Consider the following 20,160-nt stretch of genomic DNA (forward strand, 5'->3'; position numbering starts at 1 on the left):
TGACATTTAAGAGTTTAAAAGTGCAAACCCCATTACAACCATTAATCATGTCAGACATTCTTGATTAAAGTAATACTTCAGTAAAAACTGAGGTATTCATTCAACTTCTTTACTCAAGTGAAAGTGAAGAAGTGCAGGCTCTAAAATGTACTCCAAGTATAAGTAAAAATTAGATTTTTGGAGGGCATTTTTACCAACTATCTTTGTGAAAAGCTAACTGAACTTCATGACCTATTAATATGATAATAAAATAATACTAATACAAGTGAATACAAACTCTGTTTCAACCTGAATTCTAATTCTAGTTAATTCACACAGTTTGAACACTGTTATGTAGAAGACAACCAGAAAGGAACAAAGGGAATTTAAAAAAATATGGTGTAGGTAAGTGACTTCTTCCACAGCTAAACAGAAAAATAAGTACAGTCAGGGGTTAAAGTTGGTTTTTATGGGTGAGGAAAGGTGTAAATTTCTATAGTGAGCTCCAATAGATTTGTGTACAGTTGACCTGTGCTGCTGCTGCTCTGAGATTTACAGCTCTGTGTAGATTTACATCAAGATATTAATTTCCTCTTATGTTGTTTTTATTGTTTTACATTACTGTTTTATTTATTGTTATGTTATGTTTTATATTTCCATCTCCTGTGTTGTAAAGCACTTTGTGATTTTTATCTGCGAAAAGCGCTATATAAATAAATTTTACTTACTTACTTACCTACTATATAAGCAGAGCCATGAACTGATTTCCAAGCCTTAGACAGTATAAGGTTGGCATGATTCTGTGAGTTAAGTTAAGGAAATATGTTACCCCTGACGTAACAAAACACTGACCATGAACACTACAGCTGCTCTGTACCAGTTCAGCATGTAAACTTGACCATAGAACTGCAAACTAACCACTTTAGCTTGCAGGAAATTTACTAAATTGTACTAAACTGCCTGGTATTTCCATGCAATAAAACATTAGGATACCTCAGTTTGTGCTGCAGGACATTTCACAAACTCCAACACAATACAAGGAATTAGTAAATGTAAGCTTTAAATTTCCAGGTTATTAAATGTCACTGAGCACTCCTTATCTTGCAAAGTATTCTCTCTTCTTAATGTCTTACATCTTTCTTACATCCCTCCATTTAGACTTGAATCAGTTTAATTTCTCAAATGCCTTAAACTTAAAGTAACAAGCCTGTTTTTAAAATGAAAGGAATAGAAAGTACAGATATTTGTGCAAAAATCTAATAGCTAAAAGTAAAAAGTCGTCAGAAAAATTAATAAAATTACAGATACCCAAAAAACCTACCTCCCACCTGTGTTCCTAATTAAATGGATTTAAAACCAGATCTCTGGACATGTAACCCACCCACTGACCTTTTCTTCACTAGAGCTCAGATCTCCAGTGTGGACAAAGTGATGGCTTTGTACCTGAAAAGACAAAGACTTCACTCACATACAGATTGAACAGTAAGTGCAACACTGCCAGTGAACAGAGAACAGCAAGTTATATGGTAAATGGCCTGTATTTGTATAGCGCTTTTCTAGTCCCTAAGGATCCCAAAGTGCTTTACACAACCTGTCATCCACCCATTCACACACTGGTGATGGGAAGCTACATTGTAGCCACAGCCACCCTGGGGCACACTGACAGAGGCGAGGCTGCCGGACACTGGCGCCACCGGGCCCTCTGACCACCACCAGTAGGCAACGGGTGAAGTGTCTTGCCCAAGCCGGGGCTCGAACCGGCAACCTTCCGGTTCGAGCCCCGAACCGGAAGGTTCGCCTTACAAGGCGAACTCCCAACTCTTGAGCCACGATCTCAAGAGACACTGTTAGCAAAAATTACAACAATCAAGTGCTACTTGAATGCAAGAAGGTATAGGTAATCACAGTCAAATCAGGCTGACTGCCTAGCATGTGACAGAAAATAGGTAATAATGAGGCTGGTGTTGTTCTCAACAGCATACTCCATTGAGTGAGAGTATTGGGTTGGCAGTGCCAGCCTGTGAGAGAAGATAGCTGCAATTTGTCTCAACCAGGCAGAGGGGAACCTTAATCTTTGCGTCTTCACTTAAAGACAAAACAAGAGAAAAAAAACAAGCTAAAGGGAAAAGCCTTCAGCTATGCCAGCCAAAAGAAATTCAACAAACTGTATTTATGACCGCTGGACGGATACAGGGCAGATATACAGTACAATACCCTCCAACAAAACTGACCCCTGTGGAAAATTAAATGAGTGAATTCAACAGTGCCTGATCTCGCTCATTTCAGCTCCGGAAGGCTTTCTTTGAAATCAGCCACTGGCAAAAAGTCTGACGTCATACTTTAAACAGATCAAGCTTAACAAATTTAGCTACTCCTAACTATGCAGGCTGATGAATGAAAATTTTGGGGGAACTTAACAAACCCTAACATGGACTTCTTGAACCAAGTGACATGTCCCATTGCTGCATACCAACAGCAGCCAATTTGATAGCATACCTCTGTTGTCACAACTATCAAGGCCTATCCAAGTGTTGAGACTCGGGTTTAATGAGTTGATCCTCTCCCCATTGGTGCAAAGTTTGCAATTACTGTAGACTGAGTAGTCTCAGTTGGTTTGACGTAGCTGTTTCAAGATTCAAGATTTAAGGTCTTTATTGTCAATACAACAATATACACAGTATACAGCGTACCGAAATGCCATTTCACCCCAAGCCCCCCATGGTGCATTTATAAGAATATAAAAAATATATCTTCAAGAGATATAAGACTAGAAATTACAAATAAATAATAACTCACTAAGTTTGGGTTAAAATTAAGAGATAAAAAGGTACTATTACTAACTATGTCTATGGTTGAAGTTTACTATATCTCTGGACTGGATTACTTCATGGTGGCACGCTAGGTCGCAGCAGCCGCGCCGGGTCGAAACCATGGTGCAATTTTGTTTTGATGTAGCTGTTGAGAACATGAGAAGAGTCCATATTTTAAATGTATTTGCTACCCAGCCGGTTTGCTTATTTAGGTATGGGTACATTGCAAAGACAAAGATCCTCTGTAAATTATTGCAGTACACAAATAATTTTAAAAATGGATCAGACTTTTTAGAATGTTTATTAGCATATTTACCCACATTTCTCATATAACTGCCTTAATAATTATCTGTTGGGAACAAAGCTTTTTTTTTCTTTGTTGGGCGGGTAAATAGTTTGAAGGTGGTTGCTATTGGCCATTCCTGCTCTAGTTTTTGGCACATGCATTCTGGGTATATTTTCAGTTGCCACGTGGCTTAGCTAATCACAATAAAGCAAACACAAGCACTTGTTAGCTGGTTGGTATCACTGCTTTAAAATGTTCCTTTAGCTAAAGCTAAAGGGGAAGCTAACTGTAGGCTACTGAAACTTACACATTTCCTGTATATAAGAACTCTGGTGCCCACCAAGGAAGTTTTAGCTTTCCCACAATATAAACTGCATAAATAATATGAAAATACACAGAAATCAGGTAATAAAGGTAACACTGACTATTTTTATCAGTGGTTAGCGCTGTTGCCTCATAGCAAGTAGGTTCTATGTTTGAACTTCCTGCTCAGCTGGGGCTTTAGGTTAATAGGTGATTCTATATTAGTCAAAGACATGCATGTGGTTTCTGTTTGTCTGTGCTGGACCTTTGCTAGGTGTTCCCCATCTTTTGCCCTGTGATAGGCTCCAGCCTCCCCTGTGGCCCTGAGTTACATAAGCAGTTTAAAAAACTAATGTGTGCCTGATCTTGTTATATTAATGTCATTCAGACATCTTGTGGTGACAGTGCACGCTGTTGGGCTCCAAAGGGGGTTTATCAGTTTGGGGCTTTGCTTTCAGTGTTATTTCAACCCAGCCAACCTGCTCCTCGTGGCTTTAGAGATATTACTTTCATCAAACGCCCAGTCTGATCTATTTTGGTTTACATTTTTCTTTTGGAGAAAATGTGCTTTGTATTTTCCCTCTTTCACTTTGTGCAAGTAGAAAAACAGAACTGTTTAAGCATGGGTGCTATCTTGTTTAGTCCAGATTTACTGTGGCAATAGACATGGTTCACATCTCCCGTTTCTGTTGATGCTGTGTTGCCAGGCCCTGTAGGTTATTGTGGTGTTTATATTGAGAGTGGAATTATGGTAAGAATGTGCCATGATACCATTAAAGCAACAGCAGGCTGTTCTGGCTGTTGCTTTGGTGGTGGTCTGAGGCTGCTTAATACTGGCACTTTGGTTCTGGAAGAGCATTGAGCCTCTGGATTGATGAAATACCGCCAAGATCCAGCATCTGAAGCTTGAATTCATTACACATGTTCCCAGTCTCCCTGTGATCATTTGCCGGGCCTTGATCACCCGTGGGGAGAAATACCACACAGAAGCCCTCCTCTGTCTCCTGAGGAAGCTTGTTGTTGAGAGTGAGAGCTACTAGAGACTCTGAAAATAGATAAATATTATTGGTAAGCCACAGAATTTAGCTGAAGAAAATTTAGAGAGTCTTCTCAAGAGGCTTCACAGCCTTTTGCTTTATAGAAAGAGACATCGGCTTCCCAATCTCACATGTGGTCCAAGGAGAGTTCATTACTTTCAGGGTTTACTCACCAATAAGCTTGGGGTTGGATAAATAGCTGTTGTGTATCATTAGAATTAGCCTGCTGTGATGGAGTTAAGCATGAAGACAGAGTGGCCCTGCCAGTGTCTCAGAAAAGGTTAGTTATCTAACGAGACAGAAGATCTGGTTTTACTCCAGTCATCAACTTGCCATGAACTTCAGCTGAGTTACAGGGCAAATTCCAGTCAAATGTAACACATACTGTAGCCCTTTGACCTCTTGCACTGGTGTTTACAGCACACTTATGTATCTATACGATCAGTGAGCAGCAAGGTATTTTAAACGGTTGTTATCAGTCTCCTTAAGTCTCGTTAAACTAAGCAAATGAACCTGATTTCCATCATTCTGACAATTTCACCTCTAAAAAAATATTTTGCAATGTGTAAGGCAAGAATGATATCTGTTAACAAACGTCTTTGACCACAGCACTAGAAACCTGCTGTACCTCTTGCTGTAATAAGCCATATTTCATGCAAAAAAACATGCCGTCTGAAGTCACATATTATTTTCTTCTTGGTCTTTTTTTCCTGGATTGTGATCAAAGAAAAGGAAATCGCATGAACTAAATGATGAGGAATGTGTTCGCCACAGGACTTGCTCATTATTTAGGGCAAGAATTTTCCATTCGTCCAGTTTTGCATCATATGTTGCACATAAACAACTGTCTGGAAAACAACAAAGTCTTGCTGGATCATATATATTTGGTTATTTCCATGTGATCTCGAGCTCCAAGCTGGTCTAGACAGCCTGTACTCACTCAGCGCCTCGTCCTCTTCCTGGTTTGGGGTGAGTATGGAATGAGTAGGTCAAAGGTTAGGAACTCCGTAGTGGAGGGCCTAGTCCACAGAGAAACTTTTACAGCCGTGAAGCTGTGCGTTAGTGGCAGTTAGCAGTGGGTAGACATGCCAAAAAGCATGTGAGTGTGAGGTGTGATCGTTGTTCCCCATGTGTCTTTTTCCTATGCCAGACACCACTGCACTGTGCAGTGTCGACATCAGTGACAAATTCTCGGTTGGCTAGACGCCTGACTTTTGTGTTTCCACAACAACTATCAGCTTCTCACTAATTTGCTTTGACAGATCTTGCGGCCCTGCTCACATTTTGTCTTTTCTTTGATAAGTTCTTCATTTGTCTAAAATAAAATCAGTGCATCCACACGTTGTATTGCATGTGCTTTGGATGAAAGCGTCTTACAAATATAATGCCGTATCTTACGTCGTTTGTAGCGTTCATGGATTGCTGGGTTTCTGCATGTACAGCATGTTGTGTCAACAGAATTGTACAGAGAGATAATAATTGCCTTCTGGCGCTAACAGACAGCAAGACGGCTCAACACACAGATCTATGCAGATGTGCAATGGTTGTCTGCCAGTAGTCATCAGAAGCAGCATGGTGTTATTAGGGACTAATACCGCCACAGTGGTAAGCGTCACGGCATGAGAAACATTCTGGAGAAAGTGCTTTGTCTCACTCTGTATTAGCCAAAGCCACAAGCATCCCTGAGTTGCATAATAGTGCTTTTGTGCAGGCGTGAGGTTCCATGTGTCTTTCTGTCTGACGGCCACACAGATGTGCTATCAAATAAGGTTCCAATTCCTGACAGGATTAGCCAAGGGAGAATCTGTCCTCTTGATAGACTGATAAACATATGTCTCTTCTCTAAGTGGATTTGCAGGTTTTTGAAATGAAAAATATTCTCTAAGGGGAATGCAGATTTTGTCTGCCAGATTCATCCTGTCCGATTCAGGCAGAAATAAAGGGACCTACATCTACTTTCTAAAGGAAAGTTCAACTAACAACTGAAGCTTACTGAAGTGGATGAATTACAGTGAGAAAATCCAAATACAATCAAACATAAGACGTTTTTTTTATTCCAATGTTCATAGAAAATCAGAACACCTTTCAGTAAATTACAGTCACATTATATACAGCAAATTTACAGCAGAGTATCAGACTACCGTAGTTTTCAGACCATAAGGCACACCGGATTTTGCGCATTAAGCAAAACAAACCAGTCAGATAAGTCAAACTTTACTGAACTCATTCTTCTTGCTTCCTCCACTTCCGTACCATTGATTCATTAATGCTGAATTCTCTTGCAGCTGCTCTATTCCCATATTGTTGCAGTATATTAATGACTAACCTCGTATTGTAGATAGATTATCTCAGTTGTTCTCCTGACTGAAGTTTGGTCTGTTTACAGCATCCTGCCATGCGATTGCATTTGTCTCTAACCATTAGGAACCCTCACATTAACTTTAATCTAGTGGAAAAAAGTTAGGGTTCATCCTTCAGCTTCACTGTGTTTGTTATGCTAACATAGCTGTGTCGCTAGCGATCACGTAGCACATCAATGTATACCAGCTAGTCCAACTTCAGTAACCCTACAAAAGTCACTGCTGTTTAGTTTTCTGTCTTCATTTATGTTGGAAGTGATAGCAGAAGTGTACCTTTTAATTTTCTCAGAAATCACTCAGTCAGAACATGCTATATCATGTTTAGGTGGAAACTAGCAAGCTAACTTCCTGCTAACTTCTAACTCTGTTAAATTTAATAGATTCTGTTTTTATGGATGCCTGGATGTTAAACTTAACACCTAGAGTCCCAGAGAGCAGCTTGATACACCTGGTAAAGCAGCAACGCTGATCATTTTATTAAAGATGAAAGAATTTAGACAGTTTTCAACTCTCAGTGATGCCGCAGTGTTCATTTGACCTTGGGTACCTGAAGTAGATGGAGTTTTGGACCCAGATTACTCCAGGAGCCGTAATGCTCCGACAATCCATCAAGTGTTGCGGCTTCGTAGCTTACCAAAGTCGTACTAAAATGTTTTTTGACACATTTTTGAGCACCGTGTACCACATAAAATCGGTTCAAAGTCAGTAAGCACAACCAGAATTCATACATAAAGCGCACCAGATTATGAGGTGCACTGTCAATATTTGAGAAATTTAAAGGATTTTAAGTGTGCCTTATAGTCCAAAAAATATGGTAGGTGTTTTTAAAATTGCACAAGGCTCAGTGAAATCAAATGAGCAGGAATAAATTTTATGATCACTGCATAATTGGTTTGGAGGCAAAAAGTACTTGTTTTGGGCTCAAAGTGCATTTGCTTTAAGAAAGACAGTCTTCATACCCAGGCAGAGAAGCCATGTTTTTCTTTCACCACCCATATGCTGTCAATCACCTTCCCATTCTGGAACACACAGAAAAGTCTTTGTCATCATCCGAGCAATATTCCTTGGTCGTAAAATGAATCGCACTCACACATTCTTCCTCGTGTGCTCACCTGGTCATCAGACACCTGCTCCAAGTACAGGTGAGTTCCATTGACCACCTGCATACGGCTGTAGCCGTAGTCTCTGCTGCGGAAAGCACTCCACTCTTTGGGGTTTGGATTGAACTTGTCAGTCTTCTCTCTGCAGCCCTGCAGAAGATTAACCAGGAATTACACCGAGCCTTTAAGATAGGAGCCACATGCCTTCCTCAGACTCTGACATTTACAACTGCGGCTGTGCCTCGGTGTGAGTCTGTCTGCATTTTAATATCCCAATGACTAATCCCTCTGTGGTTGGATGACAAAGTGTACTCTGCACTGTTCACCACCACATCAGAAAAGAGTTAACCAGACGAACAGATGGTACTAAACTCATGTAGCAGACCAGCTGCTGCACAGACAGAGCTGTTTACCATACATAACGGCATTTCTGTTGATTTCACTGTCACTTTGCGCACTGACCTGCACACAAAAATGTTAACAGTGACACAGTGACGTGAAACTACTCACAGCAGAGCCTGTGATAATGTGGACTGGAGCTTTGGGGTTCACGTAAGGCTGTTCTCTGCTGCCATTGAATACCTTTAAGGAGAAAAGCACAATAAGTTTGGAACACTAGTTTACAACAGGGGAATGCAAGGATGAAGGATGGGGTGAAGTAAGAATGCACCAGCTGACCTTATCACCATACACAGGCCACAGCCTCTCATATGTGTGCTCATGTGCCCACAACTCCACATCCACTCCTGTGGGGGGGGGGAAAAAAAAGCCTTTCATAAAAGAGAAGCATACACAAACAGCTCATTGGTGCAACTTAAAGTTCCTCAGAACCTGTGCCTATTTAATTTGAAGATTTCTCAACAAACATCAAAACCTTAAGATCAGAGAAACAAAACCTGTCAGCGATTCATCACAAATTAAATCATTAAAACCAACAAGCGAGTCTGAGAAACGTAATACAGGAAAAACATTTTGAAAACAGGCTGTTAGCATTTCAGCCAGACAAAAGGCCTGATGTTTGGTTTGCTCTGCTGTTAGGACATTAGTCTAAGTGTGCAAATTTGCAATATTAAACACCCATTAGCAGCACACAGACTACGTAGCATACCATAACGGTAAAATAGATCCTCAAGACCTGGAGCCGGTGGTTTTGTGTCATTCCTTCCCAGACGGACCTGAGACATAGGTGAGAGAGGTATAATGACAATATGAATTGGCATTAACATCCAAACCACTACCTGCTGGGTGAAACACTATCTGGCAGGCATCCATTACCTGTGCCAGCCTCACTCTCAACAATGCCAAGTGTTGAGAGAAGCAAGCCCCGGTGGAAACTATTTGCTCCAAATTACAGTGATTATGACAGCACGCCGTGCTGCTTATGGGTTCTGTGGACTGGCCAGTCTGCAACATGCTTGTCATGTCTGCTAGCAGGGGCAATTTAAGTGTAAAGCAAGGCTGTGAAAATAAATCCTGCAAATAACATTATGTGATAAAAATAAAACGTTTAACAACACAAACATGCTGCTGTTTACATAACCGGGAACACAGCTCCCAATTAACAGCAGCTTCTTTAAAGCCAAGTCTCACTGTATTTTAAGGTAATGACAACATGACGTTTGCAGCAGTAAAATTACATCACACCTATAGAGTGAATTACCGATATGGTAATACAGAATAATACTAGTAAAGAGTCTGGAATTTAGCTAAACAACACCACCCTCATACCCCACAAGGCACTGGTATGAGTGGCACTATCACCCTTTACCAAGCTAGAAATTCAGCCCGTCTGTATGAGTTTTCGATCATTTTTCTATAAAGTTTTAGACATAGTCAAAGGTTTAAATAATGAGCCCAGCTTATGTGAACCAAAGCTCAGCCTTCAGATTAATCTGAATGTTTAATATTGTCATATGAGGAACACAAGTCGGGCTTGCCCAGCTTCTGTTCTGTTCAATCTTATATTTGCAAAGCACAGCCAATCAGAAAAAAATCTTCAAAGGGGGAGCGAAGGAGTTAAAACATCTTCTTTCACACACTGTATTATCTATGGGGATTGTACATCATCCAAAGCTACTCTAGTCCAACAATAAAAACATCAGCCTGGGAGTTACTTTAATAAGTGCCCTACACAATGAATTCAATTAATTGTGAAAAATTATTATATAATATAAACCATTTCTCACTGTAGCAATGTAAACAAATTAACAGACAACACTCTTACATACATAGGATTCAAACTTAGTACAGTCATCCTGGTCATCATCAGAGCAGTACATGGGCCGGTGCCCCATGGTTATGATCCACGGACGCACTGCTCTGTTCTCGGGCTTGTTGGCCTCCTAGATGAAACAAAAGTGGAGCCACACATGTGCCACATTAAAACAGGGAAACAAATTCAGCAACATGGTCTTAAAATGAGAAAAAAAGAGGTCAAAGCAAGTGTGGGAACAAAAGAAAGGACTTAGCCACAATGGACAGATGGAATTGTTGTGGTCATTAACCTCCAGGTCTTTCTCCAGCCAGTCGTACTGCTTGAAGAGGAGGTCCTGGCCAAAGTCGAGATAGAAGTAAACCTCGGTGGAGATGGAGATTATGTGCGCTGAGCCCAGGTTCCAGCTGCAGAGACATTGTTAAAAGAATACACGGCACTGACCCAGGAGAGGAAGCGTGTTAAAAGTCATCTGATAAGCAAGAGCAGGTCTCACTTTAAACCGCAAAGTATGAAAAATACTCCGAGATCCAGACGACGTTGCGTCACTCACATGTTGTTATAAAATAGACTAAACTGCTCTTTAAAAGGCCGCAATGTACTGTGAGTGCTTACATGTCCGTGCTGTAGGGTTAATGGAAGAGTGCCACTGTACATGTGTGCTTAATGTTATGAACAGTTTCCAGTTGCAGTCAGTTGCCTGGATGGAGTTTCTCTTTGCCTCCTAACTGTGCACATGAGTGGAAGGCTCTCAGCCAGCAGCCCTGCCCAGAGAGTGGGCAGCTGGCCTGTGGTGTAGCAATGTACTGTATTATCTTACTGTCTGACAGAAGGAGGCCTGTGGTGGGCAATGAGTCACACCTGTCAGATGTATAGCTCCTTTGTATAGTCTCAGTGTGTGAGATAGGAGAAGCAAGCTATACTAAGAGAGCTCTATACTCCTCTGCTGACTCATTAATGCTTACTGAAATACAGAAGGACGTTTGACACACTTAACATGACACTTCACATGGGCCCGCTGTTAGAAAACAATGAATTACTCATCATGAGTGCTGTGTGCCGGGCTTGCAATGACATGCTTTCGTATTCGTTCACCTGCTTCGGTGCATTAATCGATTGCTGTTAAAGCAGCTCCCTTACCTGTACCACAGGCTCTCAGTCTGGCCTGGCATGCTGAAGCGATTCCTGTAGTTGGAGAAGTTGCTGTGAACAAACAATATAGCGAGAAACGCAATGAGATGGACTGATCGTGCGCTCTACATTCCTTGAATAAATGAGAAGCAGCACTTAGCACCTCAAACTGCTGCTTTCTCATAGTTTGAGATGATTATACCGGCGCCTGGAAAAACTGCAATCCATTCAGAATAGATTTAAGATAATTCCAAGCTTTCTCTAAAATACAATAAACCAGCTGTTCGTGGAAAAATTGCCCCTGCATTTGGTGCAGTTCTTTTGATTTATGTGCTTTTTCATTTGTCATCTAAACCTGGCAGAAAACTTGGAGTTATACCTCATCGGATGAAAACAACCATCAACCTCTAAGACCTCCTGGAAGGTCCTAGATATTTAAAGGAACTATAAACACAGCTACATGCAAGCTATCAGAGGATCCCTCTCTAAATTAAAGGCTGGGCAGAAATGCAAAGTAGCCTCTGTGACATTAACCTATAGCTTAGTGATGGAATAGTCTGAAGCTTAAAATCATGGTCAGCAAGTGGAGCCAGATAATCAAACTCTGGTCAACATGAGGGAGCTTGGGTGGAGCCGGACATGGGATAAGCGAGTAGGAGCCACCATGACCGAGAGTGCCACAGCTGTCAATCAAGAAAACATGTCTCTAAATATACCCCTCTTAAAACCATGACATCGTTTTAAAAGAAGACTGTAATTTTACATCCAGCAGTCATCAGAGGAGTTTTGAGGTAGTCCTGCAGTGGTTTCACCACCGAGTCATGGCGGTTTTTATTGATCTAGATATAGCCGGACACTGAAAGTGATCAGTCCATCGCTGCTCATTGCACTACATGAAACAGACACATACTAATTGGAAACTCGAGAGATGCTAAAACACTATCAAACCAGCATCTCCAAATTTTACAACACAAAAGAGTAAAAATAAAAATAATTCTTTCATGGAAAGCTCTCCCAGACTCCAATCTGTCAGACTCTTTTCACAGTTTTTAATTTAGAAGGCAGGAGCCAGTCTTCTCAACAGGCCATTAACTAAGCAAGGTGATGGGAACAATTACTTTCTTATCTTACGTAAGGGAGGTGGAAAAAAGAGGCAATTTCCTCGGCAGCAGCCAGAGTAGGGTAGCAGATCCCTGAATTGACAAGTTTCATGTAGGGCTAGGGGTAATGTTGAGTTAGGGGTAACTTGAGAGCAGCAGGGTCAGAGGTTAAAGGCTAGGATTCGGGACCCAAAAGGAGGATCACAGAGCTCTTAACTAATGCTGAATAAGTCTTAAAGTAATGTCACCTGTAGTTTGGGTGGGCACCGAGGTTAGGTTTAAATGGTCAGCATGATAACCCAGCAAAGGTCAGTTTGTGAGAAGCTTGTTTCAACATCATTTCATGTGCACAATGGCAGGCTGATCCTACAGACGGCACCTTTAAAATGTTAAAAATAGCTATAGGTACGAACTTTATTGCAAAGTTATTATATGAAGGACATTTTTTCATCTTTTAGTATAGATAATACAAAAAATCTTTACTTAAGTCATTCACCCTAACGTAAAAGCATAAGGATGAGCTCTTTATCCCAAACAAATCTGTTGTGATTGAAATTTCACAGCCAAATGTGATCACTGTGGTGAATAAGGAAGAGTCCTAATATAAGTTCATACTCCCATCTTGTGGCTAAAAAGGGTATCAGCAGGCATTTTAATGATTTGGGAACACAGAAAAAGGTTTTTCGTTCTGTTTTGTTTAGTTTTGAATCACTGGATTTTTAGACATACAGGAAATGTATTCGCTGGCAGAAACTAAATCAAAAACAAGCTATCAAGTCTGTAGTTCAGCAGTGGAAATGTAATTTAGTACAGACATGACAAGCGTACATTTGTGTCATTGATCTGTATGGGAGTTCAGCAAAAAATGTGAGTCATTCTAAGTCAGATTGTCATCTTTCCAGCTAAATGTGTGGGTTTTTTAAATTAACACTGAGATAGAAATCTGGATGTCAAATTCAGAACAACCCGTCTGCTTCAACTGGCCCAGTAAGATTTTCCCTGCTCGTCAACTCTTTCCTTTCATAATCTGATGGGCTAAATCCAGGCAGTATGACAACTTAAAGGATCCAGTTGTAATATTCACGGAGCATATCATTGTTTCAGATGATGACCGCTGGTCTGAGGAACCACGTGCTCATCTTGGTGAACAAAGACAGCCTTGACTGGGGCCTTAGCATCTTCCGTGGACCGGCTGTTCTCATGCAGCTGGAATGCTGACTGAAAACCTTTGTGGTCGGCTCCGTTTTAATCGCCTTTCACTCATTAGCTTTTGAGGTTGGAAAGCGAGAGTAACAGAGGAGTACAGTGAGACGGAGCACAACAGAAAGTGAGGAAGAAAAGCAGGGCCCAGCTGCTGGGTATACTTGGATTCTGAACGACACCACAGAACAAAACACATATTTAGGTATAGAAGAAAAGGGGGCGGGGGGGTGTCGGGAGCTGCATTTCTGGTTATGTAATGCACCGAGCTGGTTTTTGATATCAGGTTCTTATGTCGGGATGCAGCGCCAAGAAAAAGAGACTACTGTTAGCAGCTCCTTAATAAAGAGGCAGGCAGTAGTCCTATTACACATGGCAAAGCCAAGAGAGTGAGAACTGTCCCCGTATAGAAGCGGCAAGTAAATATTATGGTGCAGGATCAGACACCACTGAAAGTTTCTAACTCCAGCAGATGTTGTTGGAATTCAGGGATCAATTCGCTGCTGATCCTCATGATAAAAACCATATGAATGTCTATAGAAGTCTGACTTTAACTGTAACTAATAAATGTGTAATTTAATGTACTGAAACAGTTAAGTAACATATTGTAATAATGTGTTTTTTTATTTTATAAGGGAGAATTGTCGAGTTGTAATTATGAAGCTAATGGGGGGCAACCCACTGAATAATATCTATGCATAGATGATTGCACGTAGAGTCGCACTGTAGGCTGGTTTTTTATCATCAATTAATCTGCAGATTATTTTATTACATATGGATCTTTTGCTCTAAAACATTCACTGACTATTTACTGCACAGTTTCTTTAACCCAAGCTGACTCCTTCAGACTGCTTGGTATCTCCAAAACATCACAAAAGCCTTTATTATATGTGATTTACTAAAGTGTTATAGATAAAATAAGGGAAAGCTGTAAAACCTGACATCTAAGAAGCTAGAAGAAGCAATGTTTCAGGGTTTTGTTTGAAAATTATGAAATAGTTTACTTTAATTTCAGATTTTACCATTTAACTAAGGCTTTGTCTTGAGTTTTCATCCAGATAAGTTCCCACACTCAGATGCAAAGAGCACATTTGGTAACCGTGAGTGAAAATACTGACAGTTCCCACCACCGCAGGCCATCTCTGGAAACTCACAAACAGATATTAAGCTGATGATTCCCAGTCAGACAAATGTTAGATTTGGACAGTGTTGTCTTGTTTAGAACTTGGTGGCTCCTAATGCTGCTCCAGACTTCTGAGACAAAAATAGCTCCCATCTGTTCAAACGGTACAGTAAAGACTTTTCAGGACTAACCGAGTGTGCTCTATTTTGCAGAAGAAAAATTGTAGCTGACGGGGCTAGCCTTGAAATATAGCATGCACTGCTCTTTTTCTGTCCAAAACCCATTAATTACACTCCTGGCTCTGTGAGCAGAATGTGGTGCAAATATAAAGAAAAAAGAAAAACAGAGCTGAAGGCAGACAGCAGGCAAACAGACGCTGAGTGAGAAAGAACGTGTTTTTGTAATGAACGTGTGCCTGACTCCCACCTATGGATGCATCGTATGAATGAGAGAGACAGCAGAGAGATTCAGTTGAATTTCACCTACTATGTAGCTTCATGGTTGCCGGGACAGGTCATGTAGGGCACGTAGGCAGCTATGGACTCGATCTGCCTCATGAACTCGTCTCCAATCCTGGCATTATCCTGCAATTACACAGTGTCATTGAGCCATTAAACATGATGTCAAAGAACTTCCTGTTAAGACCGTGTTCATTTTTGTACATTCAGTCCATTTTCCAGAATGCTTCAGGAACGTAGCACAGGCTACCAAATAAACCTCAATGGAACTTGAAGAGTTCGTCTTAAATATCCCAATACTGTCTGCGGTGCTTTAAAAGCACACTGCGGTTCATTTCTCCTCTGATGGCTTTTACCTGCCACAGCCATTAACAACCTTTCAGGCTAAATTCCCTCTCTCTGTTTTTCTATTTATAATATCAGCGAAGCCGCAGGTTGTGCCTGCACATTCCAGCTGAGAACACAGCTCGGATGAATTATGGTTATTAATTTTTGCAGCGGTCTGATGATTGCATTTTACATTCTCTCCCTATTAAAAAACAGCATTAATAACGCACAAAGTTATTTAAGGGAAAATGATATTAGCATCCGAGACAAGGTTATGTCCTCTAATATGAAAGGTGACAGCTGTGAGGATTTCATATGAGCCAATATGTTATTGGGACTTAAGATCTGTGGTTTTGAATAGCACCACTTTTATTCGTGACATACTTGGGCGACACAATCCGTACTCTCATCTTTCACTGCGGGCTTAAGGCGTTTCACAGCAATGCTAATGTCCCAACCACAGCTGAAAGCTCTCACGTGCCCTGAGGACAAACAGTGGTGTGCAGTAGAGAAAGGTAAAGTGGCGTATCTCTTCCGTCTTATTGGAATCAGGGATATATCAGAGTGATTTTAAGAGTATAAGAACTTTGCTGTCAGTGATCTTAATAGAAACTAGGTGCCGGTTTGATCACATTTCACAAGACTGGAAAGATAGAAGGGTAAATTACCTCATGCATGTCATAGGCAAAGTCTCCTGTAAAACAAGCACATGAAATCTATAGATTAGAATCTTTTACATGATTTTTACTCTTTGCCAGCATAGTGTAAAAACGAGACGTGCAGATTAAGTTTCCCCAAACAGTACCATCTAATCAGCTTCACTAGATTTATATTGTCAGACTTTATTTCAAGAGAGCTGAACTCTTACATAGTTTTGGCATTTTGCTGTTTTGTTTCTAGTGTTAGATATAAAGAAGCTAAACATAATGAAGCTAAAACCACAACGCAGCTAGAAACTGGGAGACAACTAGTCTGACTGTGCCTATCATCAAAACCCCAAAATGTATAAATGACAGTTTATAGTTTCACGGGGGATTACATCATCTTGCTTTTCCTTGCTTTCTGTTATTATGGGAAACTAAATTAAACAGTTTCTCTCTATTTTCTTATTCCCGGCACAGACACGATCGCTGCACCAGTCTTTACAAGAACTGCTTCGACAGTTTGGTGATTTAGATGTTGAACAACAGCAAACATGTCCAGCGATGACAGAATTATTGTAAAAGTATAAATAAACCATTTTAAGCCATCAGTCAACACACTTGAAAAGCGTAAACTGGTATTTGAAGCAGAGATGTACATAAATCTGCTGATCCCTAACTTTGTGTAACTGCTTGTGATAAAGCGCCATTTGTCAACAGCTGCTCTACACTCGCTCTCTTTCACTTTAAACTTCAGATGATCCTTAGAAATCCTGACTCTTTTTAACTTAAGAACAAGAAATGTCAACTTAAAGGCCAATATGTTTACACTTTACTGTTTTTTATTGAAGGAAAAAAAGAAATTCTAGTAACTACATTTCAAGGATTGGTTGATTATTATTTTTATTAGACCCTTTTTTTCACAAAAATTTAAAATACTTGTGTTTTTGTTTCTGAGCCATTAGCTTGCTCTGAATTAGGAGGATGGTTTTTTGATTGAACCAGTTTAATGTAACATTATCTCAGGTTGGTGGTGCATGACATGAGCATTCTTGTTCGTGAATTATTTAACAAAATATTGATATTTGATGTCACTGTAACAAATAGAATATCGCCAAGCAAAAAATATTGCAAAATGTGAGGTAAAGGTTTTTTCCCCCACTTTTAATATTACCAATATTACACAAACACAAAATCTATGAATGACATTTGACTGGTACAAAATAACTAAATGCAGTGCTTCACCCATTATTCATACATTATGACTTCACAGCATTAAGATCACTCAGATGTCTATTTTTAAGAACTAATATATTATTAACCCCCTCAGCAAGTTGTGTTGCAAATTGTGCTGCTGTGCCTTCTTGAACCAGCGGGAGAGGTAGTTCACTTAGTGTTTACATTGAGGAGAAATAAAAATGTAAGAAACATTATTTCCTATTGTTAAAAATGGAGACATTATAAAAGCGGGCGATCCAGTGAATCAAAACTAGGTTCTTTGGCACAACAAAAACCTAAACTCTGCAGTTTAATCAGTGAAGTGATGAATAGCAGGGTAGTGACCAGAATCCATCCCATAATGCTCAAAGCAAATAAGTGCAAATGATGACTATGTGTTATTATGGTAATTACAGTAATTACCACAATGATATATTGCCTCCTCATTAGATATCTCTGTTGGATGTCAGCTGGCTTAATTGATTTGATTTATGTTAATACAAGCTGTGGATGACTAATGCCTTAAGCTGCGGTTTATATAACTTAATGCCTCTTTTACAATGGTGAATGACAAAATATCTAGAAGGGTAGAAGTTACCTATGTGTAAGATGACATCGTACATTCCGAGCTGAGTTTCCTTTTGCAGTCGAGCCAGAGACTGGGGGTTCTCATTGCCGAGGTCACCATAAAAAGCAAACCTGGGACTGGACGTAGTGCTGTCATTAAGAGCAGTGAAGAAGAACACGTTGCTCCAGCCTTCTTCACTGCCACAGTGGTAGACTGGAAAAAAATGTAGGAAAAAAGTTTCAAAGTTAAGTGATACACGAGATGGTGTGAGAGCCAAAAGCTAAATGGAGAATAGATTAGTTTGTATAGAGTGCTCTTCTACTCTACATGAGTACTTAAAGTAAAGCTTTATATAACATCCCTCATTCATCCATACATACAAGCATTTTTTCTACCTAAGTGCTTTCTATCTAACCTTCACACACCAAGGTGGGTTTCAGTATTTTAGGCATACTCACCGGAGCAGCTAGGGATCAAACCACCAACCATCTGGTTAATAAATGAACTACATATACAGCCACCCTAATGTCAGCTATATAAAAACTCCACCCACCATACGAAGCTGCCGGTTTGAGGGCTCTGAGTGTGACCCTGTGAATGAACATCTTCCTCTTTTCCGTTCCCGAGTCAACAAACAGAGTCGCGTGTCCTATGGCGCTCATCTCAAAGAGCCGAGCCCCCAGAAGGCTATACTCCACCTTGCTCTTTGTCTCACTGAAGGTTGTCCAGGTCACTACCATAGTGCCTGGCATTCCTGAAGAAGAAAAGTCCATTTATTTGAAATGTGATGCACATTTGTCTGACAGGAACATTGGATACACTTACTGGTGCATTTATTAAAGCCAAAAGATGCTGATGTGCAAAAGCTGACTTTACAAGAGTGGAACTTTTGATCTTGCTGCTGGCAAGATGAAGCATTATAAAGGCAGACTTGAGTTGGCCAGGTACTTGCATAAAGACATCAGTTCAATAATGAGTACCACATGTTTCACCTTCATAAGAAAAGAACAAAAGGATTTTTATGCTGCATTAGATACAGGTTTGGAAGTTTAGGTAATTAAACGGTGTCCTGAACCTACATGATTTACAGAAAATACAATCAGGGAATATTTCTGTGAACCTGCCTGAAAAAACATCAGATGTAGTCAGTTAACAGAATATTGAGCAATTTGTACAAAACATCTGTAAATCTGCAAGTGACCTGGATACATGTGTGTATTTCAAAGGGGAAAAATATGTCTGTGAAGGTTCTCAGTCATCCAGGTCATCGTAGTCAAAGGAGCTTGCAAAGAAAAGTTAAGAAAAGTTTAAGTTGCTTGAAGACGTTTCACCTCTCATCCAAGAAGCTTCTTCTAAGGTCAAATGGAGGGGAGTCCCAGATTTAAACCTAGTGGGAGTATCCCCTCAAAGAGGGACAAAAGAACCTCCTGATGATCCTCTAATCGCCTGAGCCAAGGTGTGAAAATGGGTGTGGGTCCCCACCATTTGACCTTAGAACTGAAGAAGCTTCTCGGATGAGAGGTGAAACGTCTTCAAGCAACTTAAAGAAGTCCAGACACTTTTCTTTGCAAGCTCCTTTGACCAAGGGGAAAAACTGTATTCCACATGTGTCAGGTGGAAAAAGTTCAAACACTTACCTCCATAGGAGAGGTGCACCTGTTCTGGCTGGGTCCAAATAGGAGGAAGACCGAGCACCAGCAGGGGTGCAGCAAATAGCAAAGCACAGGCAGCGTGAACAGGCGACATTTTAACGCTGGACTGCAGGTAACAAACGCCTGATTAAAGAAGCCACACACACACACACTTGAATCACATGATCTCCGACTTCTCATAACAAAAATCACATGACTCTAAAGGCACTAGTATAAAAAAATTTAGAAATATTGACGATATTTAAAGCCTTCCAGTAAATGACATGACCTCAGGGGATGTTTACACATGCTGAGTAGTTAGGATAAACAAAGTCACATACTGTGTTTTGGTCTCTGTTGAGTATGTCCAAATCAGTTAACCTCTATTCAGCCCATGAAACTGCAGAACCAAAACAGCAGAGTCAGCAACAAGTTTAGAAATAGATGATGTGACAATAAAAGCATGTGATGTTGCTTTTTATTGTGCTTTTGGAGCAGTACTGCAGTGAAAGACAGAAGAGGTAAGCTCACATGCCATGGCTTGCCTCGGATCAATTAAATGCAAAGGCAAGCAGCTGATATGCTGGACTTACCAGGACAAAGACACTATCACAGCCCATGTCACAGCCCATGAAGACAAAATCGTGCTTTTTAATTGAGTCAAAATCTACTATAC

The 20,160-nt window shown here is 40.4% G+C and overlaps 1 protein-coding gene across 2 annotated transcripts; it reads right to left on the reverse strand.

Moving 5' to 3' along the window:
• Positions 1–3,501: 3,501 nt before the first annotated feature.
• On the reverse strand, positions 3,502–19,717 carry acp7 (acid phosphatase 7, tartrate resistant (putative)). Of its 2 annotated transcripts, XM_085143689.1 has the most exons (13): positions 19,491–19,605; positions 18,407–18,607; positions 17,884–18,066; positions 16,095–16,120; positions 15,128–15,225; positions 11,228–11,290; positions 10,380–10,494; positions 10,104–10,217; positions 8,984–9,050; positions 8,554–8,621; positions 8,386–8,457; positions 7,888–8,025; positions 4,814–7,794 (listed from the first exon to the last, which is right to left on the reverse strand). In XM_085143689.1, exons 1-13 carry the CDS (start codon positions 19,597–19,599, stop codon positions 7,729–7,731), a joined length of 1,320 nt encoding a protein of 439 aa, XP_084999815.1. In that variant the 5' UTR covers positions 19,600–19,605; the 3' UTR covers positions 4,814–7,728. The 2 variants fall into 2 exon arrangements, with proteins under 2 accessions (XP_084999816.1, XP_084999815.1); XM_085143690.1 differs by lacking the exons at positions 8,386–8,457; positions 8,554–8,621; positions 8,984–9,050 and having other exon boundaries at positions 3,502–7,794; positions 19,491–19,717.
• Between the last annotated feature and the right edge of the window lie 443 nt (positions 19,718–20,160).

The sequence above is a fragment of the Neolamprologus multifasciatus genome, chromosome 19 (assembly GCF_963576455.1).
Source record: "Neolamprologus multifasciatus chromosome 19, fNeoMul1.2, whole genome shotgun sequence".
Lineage (NCBI taxonomy): Eukaryota > Metazoa > Chordata > Actinopteri > Cichliformes > Cichlidae > Neolamprologus > Neolamprologus multifasciatus.